This window comes from Silurus aristotelis, assembly GCF_946808225.1.
Source record: "Silurus aristotelis genome assembly, chromosome: 8".
Lineage (NCBI taxonomy): Eukaryota > Metazoa > Chordata > Actinopteri > Siluriformes > Siluridae > Silurus > Silurus aristotelis.
The window spans coordinates 3196223-3217246 of NC_139581.1; the positions used below are offsets into that span (position 1 = coordinate 3196223).

Genomic DNA, 21024 nt, shown 5'->3' on the forward strand with positions numbered 1-21024 from the left:
TTTTGGAGGATAATAAAAAGAAGTGTGGCCCAGTTTCAGGAGAAGCTCATGAGTCGCGTGTCCTCATTTAGAAACTTGTCTCTCAGGGTTTTAGGGGAACACGCTGGATTTGGATGCCGTAAGCGTATCTGGCAGCGCGCTGCTTATTTTAACAATGGAATTTGAATATGTCTGGCCTTGTGTCTGAATGATTTGCCACCTATTCAAAGCAGAAATGAGGAGCACGCCTTGAGCCAAGCCAGTCCTATTTGTGCTCCTTTCAGAAGAGCCAGCTGCGGCCGCTCCTTCTCGCCCACGTCAGGGTTCCACGTGTCCTGCTCAGATCCGACGCAGCGACCGCATCAGCGCCACATCAGCTTCCTTCATGCCTTAACCTTATACTGATGTGGATTACAAAACACTTTCTAAACACTGATGGGTTCAGGTGAATTATTTATCATCACCATCATGCTGCCATCATGCTGCCTCACTGGTCTCTCACTACAGGCTCACTAGTCGTTCACTACAGACTCACTACAGGTTCAGTACACGCTCACTACAGACTCACTACAGGCTTACTACAGGCTCATTAGTCATTCACTCCAGACTCACTAGTCTCTCACTTCACGCTCACTACAGGCTCACAAGTCTCTCACTACATGCTCACTAGTCTCTCACTACACACTAGACACTCATGGTACAGCGAGTGTAAAGTGGAAGCAGATGTGTGTGAAGAAAACGCTGACTCAGACCTCCTGATCCTCGGCTCGTATCACTCAGAGATCTCATGGCCGAGCGTTGAACCTGTGACTGGAAACAGCAGCATTTCACACACTTGGCTCTCTGTGATCTTTAAATGGGAGTCGGCCATCGCCAGAGCGCTCGCATCAGACTCGCGACCGAGCGATTTAATCAGATCTCACAAACCTGCACGGGTTTGATATTATAGTACACAATGTGGACAAATGTGTAAAAGGCACCTGACTTTTCCAGGAGACCCAAAACCTGTTCCAGCATGACAATGCTCCTGTGCACAAAGTCAGCTCCATGAAGATCTGATAAAGTAATGTACAGGCAGTCCTCCGGTTACGCTGGTTCGGCTTGCAATTTTTTTTATCTTACAATGACGATAGTGATACGAAAAAATGGTAAAAATATAAAACTTTTGTGTCGCATTTTAATGTTTGTTCGATACGTCGTACTAATTCTTTAAGACTCCTGAGTAGACTAGGCCATGTCTCCACTTACCCTGTTTTAAAGACACGATTGTGTCATTGTAAATTGTGTCATTGATCTCAGCAGCAACTCTGCATCACTCTGCTTTCTGAAATCCCAGGACATTATGTACACACAGGGACCTCATTATAATTATTAAATTGCGATCTGATGTTAGTTTAGTAGGTAACGATCCTGTTTTCAGTTTTGATCCTATGCTTTGGCGAACCTCTGAAAACATTTCGGCACGTTGAAGTCACACGTCACGATTCTCACAGCGAGCGGAAACGTGAAAAGTGAAGTCCAGGAGGTGATCGGTTGAGATCCGTGTGTGTTTGTCTCAGCAGCGTTAGCCGGCGATGAAGATGAATCCACAGACGCGACTGGCCACCGTTACTGGAAGCGTCTCGAGCCAGAAAGCTCCCCAGACACTCAGCGCTATCTGTCTAGCATCTAGAGTATTTATTTATTCTGGCCTTCAGAAGTGGCAAACTGAACACTCAGTTGGACGCGTTTCTTTCTCTCAGAGCCTGAATGCAAAAATGATTTCTTTTCTTTTCAATTCTTTGTGGAATTTTCCGAAAGTAGTATGTTTTTTTTGTGTTTACACATTCATTTCCTCACCGGTCTGAGAATAAAAGAAATAGCTCCAACAGAAAATGTCCTTGAACCAAAAACAAGCTAAACGATATCAGATACACCAATGGTTCATCTGGTTCCATCCAATCAGACTTTCACCCATCACATCACGCTATCTTAAAACCAGCACTATGAACTCTGCAGGCTTTTTTTTTTTTTTACTACTATAAACTCCATGATGCCTGAAGTTGTTGCGTTAACCAATCAAACCGCAGCTTGCTTACTCCCAGGCCCGCTCGCAGGCGTCTAATGACGTCAGCATTAATACGTCCTTTATTACTGACGGTCAAAAAGCGTGCTAGTCAGAGCTCGCGACCCACATCTGTAGCAAACTGCACAAGTTACTGTTCACGTTATCTCGATTGCTGCTATTTGCTCATTTGCACAATTTTCTGTTTACATTTTTGCTACTAGTCCTTGGCCCTGTGTGGTTCTGTTTCTGTGATTGTTGTTTTATGTTGTTGTATGTAGCATCAGGGTTCAGGAGGAATGTTGTTTCATTTCACTGTGTACTGCGTCAGATATATATGTTTGAAATGACAATACTCCACAATCTAAAAGCTGCTCATTCCACAACCACTGACAGAAAAGAAATTGATTTGGTTACACTAACAAGGGCATTTACAAGACAGACTTTTAAAGAAAAGCTGGACATCGTGAGGGAAAGGTCGGCCCGAACAGTTCAAAACAGTTGCTACGCTTTTTTTTTTCATGGATCGTTTATACTTTAGCGTTTTCTTTCCTGTAGAATTTGCGCAAAAACACACAATTGGCCTTCTCACTCGTCGTGAGACTTCAGTGATGAATATTGACCTAAATGGTGGCGAGGTTTCAGAGTACCGTGTTTTTCGGACTATAAGCCGCTACTTTTTTTCCACGTTTTGAACCCCGCGGCTTAAACAACGAAGCGGCTTATTTATGTATTTTTTCCTGGGTTTTTCCCGGTTTCACAAACTTCAAGCCAAAAAACTGAGCGACATAACATTAGACTAATGAAATGTCCGAACGGAAAAACGCACCTCACCTGTGTTCTGAGCTGCACGGCAGCGGGAGAAAAAACTTTTTTTTTTTTTTTTTTAGGCACGACGATGACAAAAGATATAAACTCCTGAGAGTAATATTTGTGAAAGGAAGGAGGAAGACAGTGAACAATGACTTTCTTGGTAGGCTACTGTTTAGATACAAGCCGTTGTAACGCGTTGAGTCTGGGTGAAGGGAGAGCTCGCTAACTCCAGTTGCAACAGAAATCATATAAGCACAGACAGGTTTCCAAACTCGTGCTTTTTTATTTTTCTTGGCAACAGCGTTACGGGTTAGTCAAAGAAACTTAGAAATTCCTACGTTCTCGTAGGAATGGGCGAACAATGATTAAAAAAAAAGCAAATCTAGGTGCAAAAATAGTAAAAAGAGGCGTTATATCATAAGATTGGCAGAAAAATAGCTACTGCTCATGCTCTCAGAAATAACGGAGGGATATAATCTGCATTATGATGGCAAATAATTGCGATTATCCGCTAGACGTCTGCAGCCGAAAGCTTTTAAAGAAAACAAATTTGGGTTAATTATTCATGAAATGCTTCAGGTTTGTAAGTAACTGAATAAACGTGTTCATTGGGACTGTTTTTTGTGTTTTTGCATACGCTTTCCTGCACACGGTGCTCGTGATATCCAGTTAGCTAGTGATTAAAAACTAGATTAATGGAGAAGTGGAGGAACCGCGCCGGGGCGCTGAAACCATCAGCTGCCAAACTTTCTTCACAACTCGTACTGATGGGGTTTTGTGTGTAGATGGTTGCGCAGAACTTTCTGTGAACTCGGTCAGCGTGAGTTGATGGAAGTGTTTCAAAGGTCATGGGTCAAGCAGCCAGTGTTTATACCCAGTGCTTGTATTAACTGTGTATGCATAGTGCTTATAGTCACTGCTCTTGTATATTGAGGACTTGTACCCAGTGTGTGTGCTCAGGTCTTCTACTCAGCACGTGTACTCACTGTGTGCTTGCATAGGTCTGGTGTACCCAGTGTGTAGGCCCAGGTCTCATACCCAGCACATGTGCCCAGCACGTGTACCCAGTGTGTGTGCTCAGGTCTATTACACAGCACGTGTACTCACTGTGTGCTCGCATAGGTCTCATACCCAGTGCATGTACCCAGTGTGTGTGCTTAGTGTGAATGTCCAGGTCTCATGCCCGGTGTGTGCCCAGTTTGTCTCCAGGTCTCACGTGTGTGTGTGTGTGTTGTGTGTGTGTGTGTATACCCAGTTTGTATACACAGGAGTCATACATCATGCTAATATCCAGTGTCTTGTCCCCAGAATTTATACCCAGTTCCGCATACCCAGTGTTTACACCAGGTGCTTGTACTCTGGGCTTGTGCTCTTCCTGCTGTTCTCTAACAGTTTTACCTTCTGTAGCTGATGAGAACGTTGAACATAAACCATGTGTTTTCAGGCAGTGAGCTGTGTGGCCTGTGTGTGAAGAGGACAGCGAGTCTACAGAGAGCAGAGCGACAGGGTGGAGTCCTCAACCGTTATCTGTGTCCCACACCTTCCCCTTTTCTGATAACACCACCCAACATCGTGTTAAAACACACACGCGTGCACACACACACACACACACACACACACACACTCATGATTGCTGTACATGCTATTTTATTTCCATCCATTTCTCTCTGTCTGTCTGTCTGTCTGTCTGTCTGTCTGTCTGTCTGTCTGTCTGTCTGTGTCTTTCTTTCTCTTTCCCCATGTGTTTCTCTGTCTTTCTCTCTCTGTCTCGCTTCATCTCTCTGTGTGTTTCAGTAACGGTTATTTAATTTAAGTAATTGTTACAGATTTTGAACCCCTTGGGAACATGTCTCAGGCTGGAGTTTCTTTATACAGAAATAAAGGAAGTTGTTTTTTTGTTTTGTTTTTTCTCTCTGATTTGTTCACTGCTGTAAAAACCAGTAGCTTTAACAGTTTTTCACCCAGAAACCACACGCCCTCAGCAATGATTCCATCACGCCTGGTTGGTTTGTGATGATGTTCACGCTGTTGTTGCTGTTTATTTTACATTGTTGCTGTTTATTTTGTTAATGTTGTTTGGATTATTGTTGTATGTTGTTGCTGTTTGCTTACATTGTTTACATGGATGTTTAAGGTGTTTTATGTTACGTTGCGGTTGTTGTTTTTTTCCCCGTTGTTGTTTATGCAGTTCGGGTTGCTGTTTAAGTTGCTGCTGTTGCTGTTTTTATGTTCACGTTGTTGCTTACGCTGTTGTTTAGGTTGTTGCCGTGGCGGTTGTAAGCGTTGTTGTTTTGTTGTTGTTTACATGGATATTCAGGTTGTTTTACGATGTTGAGGTTATAGCTGTTCACATTGTTGTTTTTGCTGTTTTATATTGTCGCTGTTGTTGAGGTTGTTGCTGTTTATGTGATTACTGTTGTGGTTGTTTACCTTGTTGCACTTTGTTTTTATTGTTGCTGTTGTTTACAATGATTAGGTTGCTTCACGTTGTTGTTGAGGTCGTTGTTGAGGTTGTTGCTGTTTACTTTGATGATGCTAGTCGGATTGTTTTTGCTGTTGTTTACACTGCTGTTAAGGTTGTTGAGGTTGTTGCTATTGTTTACATGAATGTGTAGGTTGTTGTTGAGGTTGTTGCTGTTTACTTTGTTGATGCTGTTCGGATTGTTGTTGCTGTTGAGGTTGTTTTGCGCTATTGCTGTTTGTTGACATTGTTGCTATTGTTTACATGAATGTGTAGGTTGTTGAGGTCGTTGTTAGGGTTGTTGTTTACATTGTTTCTGCTGTTGTATACTCGGTTGCCTCTACTCATTATTCATTATTTTAATCTCAGATGAGTGTCTTGTGTCTTTCCTTTCCCATCTTGAAAATCCCTCTCTCTGATTTAGCCATATGGTTGATCCTATTTGTGAGGGTTTACATGGGGGCAAAACACACACACACACACACACACACACACACACACACACACACACACACACACACACTGTGTAGTGGGGATTTAGGAGAGTGGAGAGAGAAGTTTGAGGAATGTGTGGCGGATTAATGATGCACTGCTGTGTAAGAGAGATTTGTGGATGAACCTGAAATCCCGATCTCACTCCTGTACTGACCACAGGCTCGAGTACAATCATCAACAATAACATTTATTCCTCTTATACCACCGCAATTTACACACGTTCATCAAACAATTGTTCTCATTTACATTATAGCAGAGACAATATATGGGCAAACGTTTCTAAACACCAATAAGGTCCAGTCTTCTGGAAGATGTTCCACTAGATTCTGTGGAGATTTGTGTGAGATTCATTCATCCCAATGGTGTTCAGTAGCATTGAGCTCAGAGCTCTGCAGCAGGAGATTTTCCATTCCAACATATGTTAAAAAAAAAATTCATTAAAAAAATTTAAATTAAGACCAAAAAAATTAAGACCAAAGAGTCTATTTTATGTTCATCCTTTATTTATTTATTTACTTCCTCGATATGTGCAATTGTCAGGATTTTTTTCTTGACGCTGGACATAAAACTCTAAAGAATGTCGTTAATCAGGGAGCGGCTGCGACTTCACGCATTTGCAAAACAGCTCGTTATAAATGGTATTTCCAGTACGGAGCGAGCCGTCACAGTGACACTGTGCTACGCGACTTTCTTTTTTTATACCCCTGGCATTGTTGTGTATGTTCTCAAATTTAATAATAATAAAACGTGCCCAAAGTGCGAGCCGGAGACTAAACAAATGTGCGGTCCGCCACTTAATACGTTCCTGAAGGAACTCATTTGAATTATTTGCCGTACGTAAAATGAATTGCGTACCGAAGCGAAAGCCCTGTACCGTGAAAGTTCGACGTGTAACGTTACAAGTGGCTTCATGACAAACTCTATCACACTGTGGTTTGGCAGCTTTACAGTGGTTTTTAAGCACATGCATGTTCCTTTTGCTTAGATGCAAATGGTGAAAACACAAGAATTGTGGACATATTTGACATTTGTGTCTCTACCAGAAGAACTTGTGTATGAAGAAGAACAGGCGAGAAGATGTGATCAGACTCCCTCACCCCCACACTCGCACATGGAGGTGGAAGATTAATGGTTTGGGGTTGTTTTGGAGCAGTGAAGGTTCTGGAAAGTGAACCAACATGGCTCCCGTTCCACACTTCAACACCATGTAGTTCCGTCTAGACGAGTTCTGTAAGTGTTATTTATAGAACAAACAGTGGTCTGGATTGATATCCATCATGGAACGACCTGCTCAGTCACCACACTTATAACCTACTGAACTGCTCTGAGACGAACTGCATCACAAGAAAGAAAGGACTCTCCAACTAGTGAAGAACATCTGTGGAGAGTTTTATAAAGTGTTTCAGCTGAATGTTTGGAGAAACGAAGTGTCCGGATGCTGAGAGTGTAAAAAGCTGTTCTTCATGCTAAAGGAGGATTTTTCAATGAAAATCAAGTGGAACATCTGGACATTTATAGATTTATTTGGTCAAAGTGAATCTTTATATGGATACATTACTGAGTTTGTTGCATAGAAGCAAAAGGAACAAAGAAAGAAAAGACAAAGAAAGAAAGAAAGAAAGAAAGAAAGAAAGAAAGAAAGAAAGAAAGAAAGAAAGAAAGAAAGAAAGAAAGAAAGAAAAGTATTTCAGTGGAGAAAGAAAGAAAGAGAGAAAGAGAGAAAGAATAAATGGACAGAAAGAAAGACTAGTATTTCAGTAGAAAAATAAATAAAGAATAGAGGGACAAAGAAAGAAAGAATAGAGGGACAAAGAAAGAAAGAAAGAATGGAAGAAAGAATGAAAGGACAGAGTATTTCAGTGGAGAAAGAAAGAATGAATATCTATCTATCTATCTATCTATCTATCTATCTATCTATCTATCTATCTATCTATCTATCTATCTATCTATCTATCTATCTATCTATCTATCTATCTATCTATCAGCATTTCTAGGAGCTTTGCTCGGCAGAGGAAAGCAGAAGAGCGCAGGGCAGATAATAAGGGATGATAAGCTAATGGTCTATTATCCCTCGCTCTCTTCGTTCTCTTCACTCTCTCATTATTGGAACAAGCACCTCTTATTGCAGTAATATTTACAGCTCCGTGATTCTCCCTCATGCCGCCGCGCTCTGTTTCTCCGCGATCATGCGGTAAGTGAATCGGAGCAAACGCTTATGTGGGTGTCATGGGTTAACTACCGCTAACCTGCTCGCTCGTTATATAACCAGGTGAAGATTAACAACATGCAGCGCCACGGCAACGTCTGGGCACGTCTCCATGTCCTCATCGCAGCTCTGAGTGGGGTTTTTTTTCATCAGGGGCCAGTTCTTATTAACTTTCTGTCCGAGTCTAGAGATCCGAAGAGCTGAGTTCCGGAAGCGGAAGGTGTTGATTAATTTTCTATAATTGCCATCCAGCTGCAAATGACAGATTTATATAAGGGCTTTTGTTCTAATGCGTTATCGTTTCTATAGTAACACCAGACACAGGGACCTTCTCCGTTCTGGGTATCAGGACACGTGGGTTTTTTTGTTGTCTTAAGTTGAAAATAGGGATAAAAAAATAGAAAAAGTGATCAATGCTGCTGGAGCATGTAATAGTATACGGAAATATATGACAAATAAATAGGACATTGTCTCAACAGAAGAATACGAGACTTCAGTGGCAACAGTATGGGGGGTGGGAGGGAATTGACCGGGACTCTCTGAGATGTTAATGAGAGAGAAACCTTGAGAGGAACCAGACTCGGAAAGGAACGCATTCTCATCCTCAATGTCTCTTCATTATAGTTCCATCATTTAAGATTAATTTTTAATCGAAGAGAACTCCATCCAGAGGTGAGACGTCAGGATGGAAAAGGGCAGGTACGGAAAGAAGAACGAGACAGGATCACTGGAACCTTCATTTTATCTCCAAGTATCTAGAAAAGGCTACAGCACAGCAGTTATCTACATCTACATTTCTATATAACATGAATGTTGTATCACAGTCAGGATTTAGGCCTCGTTATATCCCAGAGGCAGCGCTGGTTAAAGTTGTAAATGACCTGCTATTAGTCTCTGAGCAGGGCCGTGTCTCCTTGTGTTCCTCGGTGCAGCTTTTCATAACATCGATCCTGATATTCCACTTAATAAACGAGAACATTTTGGAGTCCAGGGAACGACTCTGGTGTAGGTCTTATCAGACTCCTGGTTCTTTACACGTACTGAGGTAAAATCTGGTGTTCCACAAGGACCTGTCAAAGTCCTACTGCTATTTATATCCTACCTCAGAATTAAATTATTTCTACGAATGATATTCGCTTAAATTGCTAATAAAATTTCTTTTAACATGATTTTCTTTTTTTTTTTTTTTTTTTTTTTTTTGCCTTAATTTTTTTTTTTTTTTTTTTATTAATGAATTAGCTCGTATACATATATTTCAGGATTTAGTATTATTTTATTGTTTGTTGCTTATGAATTATTTTTTTTTTTTTGTACCTATTCAGCGAATCATTTAAAAAAAAATCCAGTGTACAACCTGAAAATATTCGAAACACAAAATAAAATATCGGATATCTGTCGTAAATTTTGCCATTTCCCGCTGAAATATTAGCGATACTCTCAGACTAATTGCAAACAAGCTGTTCATAATTTTTTATAGCTGGCTGTAATTACATTTATTATAAATTATTTATTATCGATAACCTGCTCCGAGGTGAATTTAGATGCAGTGGTTTCCATAAGAACAGGGAATTTTTTTTTTTTGTTGCCAGATTGTACTTTATTATGGCTCTTTAGCATCTTTAAGTAGGAAACAACTCCTTATATAAAAACTTGTTTAATGCATATGCTATATAAATTATAGTAAGTAAAGTATAGTAGTGTAAGGTTTTAATAATAAATGTATTAAGACAAAGTTTGGCTCAGCAAATCTTCATTTTCACACGTGGAATCTCGGCATCATTTCCGCAGCAAACTCGGCGATCCGGACCCAAAGGAGAAAATCGGATTTGGATTAATGATCCCTCTGTTCGGGTGAGAAGCTGACCTCGGGCAGAGCCTTGATCACCTGATGCACTGTTTGTTTTGTGAATCTGATCCTTCTGATTTGCCAAAAAAGGTTTGATGCGTATTAATGATCACGTTAAACGCTCAATAATTTAAAGAATGAGATTCACCTGTTCAGGTGTAAAACTATATATATATATTTTTTTAAATCGCATAATGTTTATGAAACGAGGATGAGCTCGAGTTACTGTGAGGTCTATGACTGGGACAACACTAAGCATTTGGGTTATACTGTGCGTCAGTCGCTATATTTATCTTCATATAATCTGCTTTATGGGCAGATTAGACCTGAAAAGGGACGTCGCAGAGCCGAAATCTTCCCCGACGACGTTCCCTTGTGAATAATGTAGTTCTTTTATTCCCCATTTTAATGAGGTGAAGTTTACACACCAGCCCCCCCGATCTCTCTCTCTCTCTCTCTCTCTCTCTCTCTCTCTCTCCCTCACACACACACACACACACACACTTTCCCCCCCACCCTTATTTAAAATTTAGCGCTGAGGGCATGTTTGTGTCAAATGCACCACGTGTCATTTTCCACATAACTAGGTCAACGACCCAAATCTGCAGTCACCTTGTAAATGATTTCTGAAGGCCTTCGGGTTTGTTCTACAAGACTTGTTATTGAGGGCTGAGTATTGTGGGATGGATCCAGTGACTTTCCCTGTGTACCTATGCCACATCTGGGAGCATTACCTTCACTTCAGACTGCATAGCAATAATTATCATCATAATAATAATAGACTGCAGTATTAAAAATTCACTGTATCTGTTTATTATACTCTTTTCCTCTATTGGCACGAAGGATGGGTTACATTTATAGCATTTAGCAGACACCTTCATCCAGAGTGATTGCTCAGGGGTCCCCACAGTGGCAGCTTGGTGGTGCTGGGATTTGAACTTGACCTTCAGATCCATAGTTGAGTGCCTTAACCACCTCTGGAACAGACTCTAAACACTCAGCATTTGGGTTATACTGTGCGTCGGTCTCCATATTTATCTCTGTATACACTGCTTTATGGACAGATTAGATCTGAGAAGCGACGTCATAGAGTGGGTTGAAGAGGGAGATCTCCTGCTATAGAGCTCTCAACCTTATTAAACACCTTTGAGATGAACTGGAACCCTGACTGCACCCCAGGCCTCCTCACCTCACCTACATCAATACCTGACTTCAATAACAACGTTTTGGCTAATCTAGTGAACAACATGCACCAATCTTATGCTCAGGTGTCCACTTACTTTTGTCTAAATCGGGTATATCCCATAATACTTGTATGCATTTGAGTATGTGGAAGAGGGCAGTTGTCAAGTTATTGAGTGTTTGGATGTGGTGTGAGAGAACAGAACTTTCCCATACCAGCAGGTGGCAGTAGTCTGTATTCAGCATTCAAACAGGGAAAATGGGAAGATTTAGAACTGTAAATATATAAAGCAAAAATATTTTTTATCGGCTGCCCCGATTTTTAAATATCTGCATCAGCCAGAGAAAAAACCCATATCGTTGGACCTCTAGCTCAGGATGGTGTTCAGTCTCATGCTGTGTATTGAAGAAATGCTAATATGACACGTATATTATTATTATTTTTTTTACAAACGCAGTGATCCACCAAGAATCTTGCACCTCTCGCTAATTGATGGAGGGCAAATCTGAAATATGAATAAATTTTGTTCCTCACACTTGCTCAGTAGAAGGTTTCGAGTTGTCTTGCTGCTGTTCATGTATCTCCGTGACGTGCCGAGGCATCTCACACTGGCTCCTTGTTCAAAGCCTTCTTCAAAGTGTGTCAGGCGAGACGTGAGGGGACTCCAGATCTTACCACGAGACGATCTGCCTTTACGATTCATTATGCAGGCGTATGCTAATCCGCGCCTCGCTAATCCAAACACGCCCGTCATCATCCAGAGGACGGTTGTAACCCAGCCGGGACGTTTTTAACCGGGTCTGAGTTAATGATGAGTGAGGCGTCTGATTTACTCCGTTTTAAACCCCAGTTTCATGTGGTTAAACGAGGCGCATTCGCTGCCCAGACGTGAGCGTGTGTTTAAACTTGGCTCGGATGCTAAGCAGCGATGGGAGCAGAGTCGGGTCTGGGTTAATTAGGCAAATCAAAGTGAATGGGAACGAGGAGCCAGAAACACTGTAGCCACTGTGTTCTCCTGTGCCTCTCTATCAAAGAGCTGGATTCTCTCTAATTCTCTTTATGTTCATCCCTTGTGACAGGCTGAAGCACAGCACACACCGGGCGTCATTAGATATAACCTCGGACCGCACCGTGTGAACTGTCATACCTGGGTAGTATCTGTAATGGGAACAAAATTCACTCACAAAGACAAAGTAATGAGTTTTTTATTAATTATTTTTTATATATATATATATAAAGTTAGTATAGTATATATTATTTAGAAAGTGACAAATAATTAGATTTTTGAAATGTTGAAACCGCTGCTGCAACGTGAATACGACGAATCGCAAATCTACGGAGACCGAGGCGTGTCTTGAGAGTCGCATAGAATACAGATTAACCTGGCAGAGGTAGAGCTGCGTCTACCTGCAGACACAACAGGAAAAGAACAGGACAGAACAGAAAAAAGAACGTCTGGCTTCATTTCATCTTTGTTTTTTTGTTTTTTTACACTACAAAGGCCTGTTTGTGTTTGTGAAGGCACTTAAGAAAAAATTATGATTTGCTCTCTGTCTGAACCAAAAAAATAATAGTGTAAGTGAAATCAGTGCCATATTTAATTGTACCTGGTGAATTGTATCGTATCGCATCGGTAGCTGCTTCATATGTATCTTAATCGTTTTATCGTATCGTTGGCTATGTGAGATGTGAATCCACTCATGTAATTTTCTGCCACTTCTTCTACTCATTCATTATTAATGCATTATTTATTATTAGAAGTCAAAAGACTACCACTAGAGACCTTCACACCATTACACTTTCCATTCAAACCAAAACTATTCCCATTATAACCATTAAAGGTTACAAGTACAATTTCTAAGTTTTTTTTTGTTTTTGTTTTTTTCCCTATTAAATCTGCAGGGTGATTCCTTCTCACCTCCTGACCTGCAAGAATAATATTCGAATCTAACAAATCTCATTTTGTTCACATGTGGAAATCTAAGTGTCTTGCTGCGATTTGTGAAATAATTTGATCCACTGTAATGCCTGTAAACGAGCTTTTTCTTGCCACTGTGAGCTGTTTCCGTGGTAACCAGGTTAACCATAGCCATGCGCAGCCAAGGAGGGTGCAGTCATCAAGCAGTCATTAGGCTTCCTACCTGCCTCGCTCAGGTTAACACTGTAATCCGATATAGATATACATCCAGGGGTGTGTGTCCTACATCAGAGGATGTTTCAGTTTGATCGACGTTGTACTACAGATGTAAGAAAATATTGATATGCTTGAGTATCGCAGGTTTTTTTTTGTTTTTGGCGATGCTGTATCGCTTCTCAAAAAAAACACTATCGAAAAAAAATCATAAGATTCATGGCAGTTGTTTGGATGGATGGATAGATAGATAGAGGTCAGAGCGCAGGATCGGCCATGATACGGCGCCCCTGGACGGTTAGGGGCCTTGTTTAAGGGCCCAAGAGTGGCAGCTTGGCGATACCGGGGCTTGATAGTCAGACAGACAGCTATGGATGGATGGATGGATGGATGGATGGATGGATGGATGGATCGAACGAACTAACTTCCGCCGGAAGTAGTCGCAGCATTGACTGGTGATACGTTTTGTTTTTTAGGCAGGAAAATGGTAAGATGGCGTTCGAAATCTCAACAACGTGTGCAGATCGTGGTTGCACTTATAACCAGACGAAGCTTAATTCATTGGCTTTAAGACTGTTGTTAAATACACAAAGCTAAATTTAGAGCGTACTGCATGTGCGAGGGCAGGACACGCCCATCTTTCCTTGCCTGACTGCATTCTCTACCTTTATAGAAGAAACAATAGTATTTTTAACTCGTTATTTTCTTGCCTCCCTGCGATTGTAGCTTTTAGATGGCAATCGCTAGTTATCGCTACTACTACGTTTCTACTACTAGCCTAATGCTAATGGTAATACTAATAATACATTCATAATTCCACTTTATATTAGGTAATTAATGCAAATGCATACAATGTTTTATTTTTTTTATAGTTTGCATACAATGTATGTATCCTAATGTTTTTCAACTAAAATTATATCCTATTCCTAAAATAAGAAATATCCCAATATGTCACCTCGCTTACAGTAATGCAACATATCGTATCGCAACCCCTGTATCGCGATACGTATCGTATCGGCAGACCTTTGCCGCTAAACAGCCCTACAATGTCCAGCTCTCACGCCAGAGCTCTTTCACCTCAAAGCGGTGCTCTATCAATAAATAACACTGTGAAGTGACCTTTCATTCCTTCATTTTCGTTTCTTGGCTCATAAATTGCTTTCTTTAAAAACCCTAAACGCTACATTGGCTTCCTTCTAAAAATAGGGCCATCGCAGGCTTTTGTCTCTCGGTTTCAATAATAGACGGTGAAATATTAATGAGAGGAGCAAAACCGACTGCTCGTGACGTTTGTGAGAGCCTGGAGTGAGACGCTCTATCGCAGGATGAGCAAAGATGCTAAGCACACTTTTTAATCAGCGTGTAGCAAAACCTACCGGATTTTTGAGGGGGGGTGGTAGGGTCTGGACAGTCTGGCTGCGATGCTGGTTACGGATTTAGCCGGGAACATCTCTGTGAGGCCGTCTCCTGAGAACACACCGAGCCATGACAGGAGAACCCGAGGATTTGCGTTATCTCCTGCTCGTTCGCACACCACCATCCTACACTATGAGCTTCCTGAGCTTCGGAGTAGAAAGTTTTCTTCTCTTCTGTTCCCTACAGCAAGGTGTGAGTCAGTGTGTTGCAAGCCAGTGGCATGAAATGCAGAGTGAGCCAAGACACCTCCAACACTCTTCTGCTTTCTTTAGCACCAGATCTAGCAGCAACCTCCAGCAGCTTTGTGTCTCGTCGACTCGACTTCAGCGGCGGTGAGAAGAATGTGCCGGTCGGTGAAGATTGGTTTTACGAAGTCTGCGTAATGTTTAATTTACACGTTAAGCCACACATACACTCTATTTCCAAAAGTATTATGTCACCTGGTCATAAGTACTGTGATTTTTGAACATTGCTTCCACATTTAATCCCAATTTACTCCTATAATTTCCTCCACTCTTCTGGGAAGATGTTCCACTAGATTTTGTTGTGTTATTATGGATATTTGTGCTCATCAGCCACAAGGGGTGTTATGAAAGGCAGGTACTGATGTAGGAGAGGAGACCTGGGGTGCAGTCAGCGTTCACATTCTTCTCAAAGGTGTTCAGTAGGGATGAGATCAAAGCTCTATAGCAGCAAGATCTTCCTCTCTAAAGCATGTAAGGCAAGTCTTCGAGGAGCTGACTTGGGTTTCCAAGTTCAAGTGAATGCTAAATTGTATTATAAAGCATCTAAAGACGTCCCGTACGATTGAGTGCCTCCAGCTTTGTGGTAAAAGTTTGGAAACCACAACTCTCACGAGGAACAACACGATCCCACTTCCACACCCACCCTACTTGCCAGATTTGGCTTTTGCGGACTTCAAGATAAAGATGAGGCTCAAAGGTTGACGTGTTGACACCGTTACGAATCTAAGAAGGCGCTTCAAACAAACACTTCCAGAACACGTTCCATAAGTGGCAGGAACACTGGGGGCGCTGTATTGCGGTTTTGAGGGTGATGGTGTGGAAACGTGGATAAAGTTCCTTGCAAACAAAGCCAGTCTCCAAACTTTTTGATACCTCGTCGTATGCAGCGTGTTGGTTATAAATATCCATCAAGCTGCATTTGTGTCAGATTTTTATCCTTTTACTGTTTAAATTGAATTAAAATTGCATTTATTTTTCCGCTCCGATGTAAAAGGCTCGGTGAGGTATGCTTCACGCGACCTGGCGTTTCACTCCGAAGCACATTAGCTTTCCCCGGTCTGCTTTCTGACTCAAAGCTGGTGTTTTTACAATACCTGGGTCCTTGAGTTCTCATTTCGAGCTTGTACAGCAGTAGATCTCTGAGAAAGAAAAAGAGCGAGTCATCGAGTGCGATGTTTTCAACATGGTTTTGAGGGAAGACTCTGAGGAAAGCCCTCGTCACTTAGCTATCGAGTTCTTAATATTCTGCTTACGTCGCTGCTTTAACGAGTTTAATTATCCCGGGCATCCACTCCCTTCCTCCCTCGCACTGGCTCACGGAGACGATATTGTGGACATCTGCTTTCTCCTCCTCTCTCGACCTTTTCCTTTTTATCCTCCTCTATGTGGTCTAATCCAGATCATCACAATCCACCAGGGTCTGGCCTGGTGAAACCTCTCGAGATGTTCAGGTATTAATGAAGCTTTGTCATTGGATTGAATGCATAGCTCACAATCACCTTCTCGTGAATCAGGGATTCACACCTGTTCCTTCACAGGTGTTTTTGAGATCTTTCAGCACGGTACACAGGAAGTAGCGAGTCAAGAGGTTGCAGAGTAAAAGAGTTCAAGCTATCAGCAATTATTTTGATTGTAATTTTTTTTATTAATTTTTCATTTTTTATATTGTGATTTCGTTTTTTTTTTTGTAATTCAAACTCATAGAAATAGAGATTATGTAGAAATATTCTACACTTTTAGACACCTATTTGCTGTAAAAGAAAAATTATATATTTATTACAAAATTAGAATTAGTGTGTTTGTATTCTATTAGTTTTAGATTTTGCATTATTGGATTTATTTTTGCATTTTTTTATATAATTTTTTTTTACTCATTTTTTCGTCCTCAAATTGTTGGAGGCACACAGTTGTGTAGGACGTCTTCAGATGCTGTAGCATTAAATTTCCTTTTCGTTTTGAACTAGAAGACCCAAACCTGTTCCAGCATGACAATGCAAACCCTGTGCATGAAGATATGCTTTCCATGGGCTGGATGGAGATCCTTAAAGATATGTTTTCCATGGCTTGAAGTGGCAGATTTTCTGCTATTGAGCTCCATGAAAATATGCTTTTCATGGTCAGGTGTAATTTCACACATAGTTCCTGAGACTGGGAATTTTTTTTTACTTTTATCTATAACTTCTTCAGCATCCTATTTCTAAGGTGGCCTTCATGATCCCTTCTCAGACACACCATGGACCAACAAGCTTTCAAAACACTGAAGGTGGAGAGGTTATTTGTTCAGAAATGAGGGGCAAACACTATTTCTCCTGGAGCTTTTCTGTCATGTTTAATTGCCCCTACTCTCTGAAACACAGGACAATCATCATCTAAAAGTTCCCTCAGGTGTCTGAGCCATACCACTCACCTTCCTTTTACAAGAAGTCACATGGAGTTTCGCGGGGTTTTTTTGTGATCTCGTGATATCCCCTTCACGTTTTGTACCTTTACTCTACTTCCAGCCGTTGTACTCTGGAGCTTCTTCAGAGAGACTGTTGGCCTTACTGAGTTTTGGTGCTTTGCATGCAGCTTCCAGTTCCTCACTATTGATCCAGCAACGTCTGCTTGGATGCCTTCTAATGGCTTTTCCGTTTGAACAAACCACGATGCACCCACCACCATGTTTTACTCAAGGGATTGTGTTGTTAGAGGTATGAACTATGCATGCTTTGTTGTTTCCAAAACAAATATCTCCCTTTCTTTCATCACTCTGTGACTCTTCGTGAGCAACCAATTGTTTCTCCTCACACTTTCATAAAGTCCTTGGAAATCTCTCTCAGGCTCTGTTCTCTGGAGTGTGGTTCTTGCATCCAGTGATACAGCTTCTATTTCTCACTATTGATCCAGCAGTGCCCTCTGGGATGCCTTAGATATCATTTCACACACTGTTTCTGTGTTAGATGAGCTAAACAGAATTTCCTAACACTTTCTTACAATCCTGCTTCTGTCAAAATCATCGCTCCATGTCCATTGTTGGAATGACCAGTGGTTTATAAGAGTTGCTCCACATTAAGCACACAGTTTGGTTGCAGAACTGGTACGTAGTTGGCACACAGCTGGTACAAAGTTTATAAAGCTGCTACATGGTTGGCACTGAGCTGGTACACGGTATGTACACAGCTGGCACAGAGCTAATGGTTAGTACACATCTGGCACAGAGCTGATGGTTAGTACACAGCTGGTACAGAGCTGATAGTTAGTGCACAGCTGGTACAGAGCTGATAGTTAGTGCACAGCTGGCACAGAGCTGATAGTTAGTGCACAGCTGGCACAGAGCTGATAGTTAGTGCACAGCTGGCACAGAGCTGATAGTTAGTGCACAGCTGGCACAGAGCTGAGAGTTAGTGCACAGCTTGTACAGAGCTGATTGTTAGTGCACAGCTTGTACAGAGCTGATTGTTAGTGCACAGCTGGTACAGAGCTGATAGTTAGTGCACAGCTGGCACAGAGCTGATGGTTAGTGCACAGCTGGCACAGAGCTGATGGTTAGTACACAGCTGGCACAGAGCTGATGGTTAGTACACAGCTGGCACAGAGATGAGATTTAGTGCACAGCTGGCACAGAGCTGAGATTTAGTACACAGCTGGCACAGAGCTGATGGTTAGTACACATATGGCACAGAGCTGATGGTTAGTACACAGTAACAGCTGGCACAGAGCTGAGAGTTAGTGCGCAGCTGGCACAGAGCTGAGAGTTAGTGCGCAGCTGGCACAGAGCTGAGAGTTAGTGCGCAGCTGGCACAGAGCTGAGAGTTAGTGCGCAGCTGGCACAGAGCTGAGAGTTAGTGCGCAGCTGGCACAGAGCTGAGAGTTAGTGCGCAGCTGGCACAGAGCTGAGAGTTAGTGCGCAGCTGGCACAGAGCTGAGAGTTAGTGCGCAGCTGGCACAGAGCTGAGAGTTAGTGCGCAGCTGGCACGGAGCTGAGAGTTAGTGCGCAGCTGGCACGGAGCTGAGAGTTAGTGCGCAGCTGGCACGGAGCTGAGAGTTAGTGCGCAGCTGGCACGGAGCTGAGAGTTAGTGCGCAGTAACAGCTGGCACGGAGCTGATAGTTAGTGCGCAGTAACAGCTGGCACGGAGCTGATAGTTAGTGCACAGTAACAGCTGGCACGGAGCTGATAGTTAGTACACAGCTGGCACGGAGCTGAGAGTTAGTGCACAGTAACAGCTGGCACGGAGCTGATAGTTAGTGTGGATTCGGTACACAGCTGGTACAAAGATGGTACACAGTACACTGCTGGCTGTTGCTGGCTGTTGGTTGTGATGAATCTTGTTGGACGCAGATCTCCAGTGCTCAGCGTGGCTCTCACCTGGTGCCTCAGCGTAAGAGCAGGAAGGAATCTCAAGATTGTTTGAAACTTGTGATGTTCCTGTGATGATGTGCGCAGAGACGTGACTCCACCAGCTCCAAAAATGAGCCTTCTGAGGGTTTATGACGGCATGCCGTCGTGTCCTGATTGTTAGAAAGTAGCGTCTGTTGGGATTTTTTTCCCCGTGTGACTGGTGTGAAGCGTCTTTAGTTTAAACAAGATCATCTGCTGCCTGTCCTGTGTTTTTTGGCTTTTATTTGAAGTATTTGGACTATTTGAAGTATCTGGACAGATCGCTGCTCACACGCAGGCTACGGAAATGAAAGGAGGATAAAAAAAAAATTCTCCAGCTCTGAGAATTGGACCAGAGCCTCAGTAGCGATGTTGAAGTCTCATGTGTGCTGACCTTTCAGTTCCTTGTCAGGGCCGTGAGTGGAGCAGAGCGATGATGAATCTGTTTTTTAGCGCTCAGCAGCAGCAGCAGTGTCTGAGCTCGCTGTAGAGACGAAGAGCCTCATCACTCTCCTTTTACTCGTGAACAACTAGCTTTCATCTTTTCTCAGGTTCTCATCATGCTCTTTTTCTGTTCTCCCTCAGGTCTGTGACTGACCCCCGCGATGGTAAACGTGTGGCCCTCAAAAAGATGCCCAACGTCTTCCAGAACCTCGTCTCCTGTAAGAGGGTCTTCCGCGAGCTGAAAATGCTCTGCTTCTTCAAGCACGACAACGTGAGTTCCCTCACACCTGATTCTTTCTGTCTGGCTCTCTGTCTGTCTCTCTGCCCATCTGTCTCTCTCTCTATTTGTCTCAGTCTGTCTTTGTCTGCCTTTCTCTCTGTCTGTCTCTGTCTATTTGTCTCTCTCTGTTTGTTTCAGTCTGTCTTTATCTGCCTTTCTTGCTCTCTGTCTGTCTCTCTGTCCATCTGTCTCTTTCTGTCTGTCTTTGTCTGTCTTTGTCTGCCTTTCTCGCTATCTGTCTTTTTCTCTCTGTCTGTCTCTCTGTCCATCTGTCTCTTTCTGTCTGTCTTTGTTTGCCTTTCTCGCTGTCTGTCTCTCTGTCCATCTGTCTCAGTCTGTCTTTGTCTGCCTTTCTCCATATCTGTGTCTTTCTGTCTGTCTCAGTCTTTGTTTATTTCTCTTGATCTGTCCACTTGCCTCTCTCTGTCTGTCTTTCTGTCTCTGTTTGTTTTTCTATGTCAGTCTGTCTCTTTCTGTCTTTCTCTGTCTGTCTTTTTCTGTCTTTGTTTTTGTTGATCTGTCTGACTGTAATTTTTTGGAATCCTGTGTTTGTTTGTTCGTTCTCTCTCTCCTCTCTCTCTCTCTCTCTCTCTCTCTCTCTCTCTCTCTCTCTCTCTCTCTCTCTCTCTCTCTCTTTTATCTTGGCTGCTGTTAGTTAAGTGCGTATGATCTCGAACAGGCTGATGTTATGTGAAGGTTAGTGTCTGTTTTGTTGCTATTGACTCTTAGCTCTCTCTCTCTCTCTCTCTCTCTCTCTCTCTCTCTCTCTTTCAGGTCCTGTCAGCGCTGGACATCCTGCAGCCTCCTCACATTGACTACTTTGAGGAAATGTATCCTAAACAGAGTGAACAAAGTATTTCCTGTGTGCTGTTCAGTAAGAGCCGAGACTTTTCTTTTCTTACTCTTTTCTTTCTTTCTTCTCTCTTTTTCTGTCAATGTATTTTCTTCTTTTAATGCTTTCTTTCTTTCTTTAGTTCTTTTTGTTGAAATGTTTGAGTTTTTTTCCTGTTTTGCTCCCTCTGTTCTCACCTCCCTTCCAGCACAGGACTTCATTTATCCATCTGTTTTAATCAGGCATGTCAGTGAATGACCAAATGACACTTCTCTCCCACTCTTTCATCCT

General features: G+C 42.2%; 1 protein-coding gene and 1 long non-coding RNA gene across 2 annotated transcripts in view; both read left to right on the forward strand.

The window, feature by feature from the left end:
- nlk2 (nemo-like kinase, type 2) overlaps positions 1 to 21024 on the forward strand; it is a 74599-nt gene that overhangs the window by 11237 nt on the left and 42338 nt on the right. Inside the window, exons 2-3 of the mRNA XM_083547994.1 lie at positions 19763 to 19892; positions 20676 to 20731. Of these exons, the coding sequence (XP_083404120.1) occupies positions 19763 to 19892; positions 20676 to 20731 (186 nt within the window). The remainder of the gene's footprint in view (positions 1 to 19762; positions 19893 to 20675; positions 20732 to 21024) is intronic.
- LOC310729734 lies at positions 3174 to 8443 on the forward strand. Its single transcript, XR_014534635.1, has 4 exons — positions 3174 to 3796; positions 3998 to 6067; positions 6441 to 6539; positions 7606 to 8443. It is a non-coding gene; the product is annotated as an uncharacterized lncRNA (long non-coding RNA).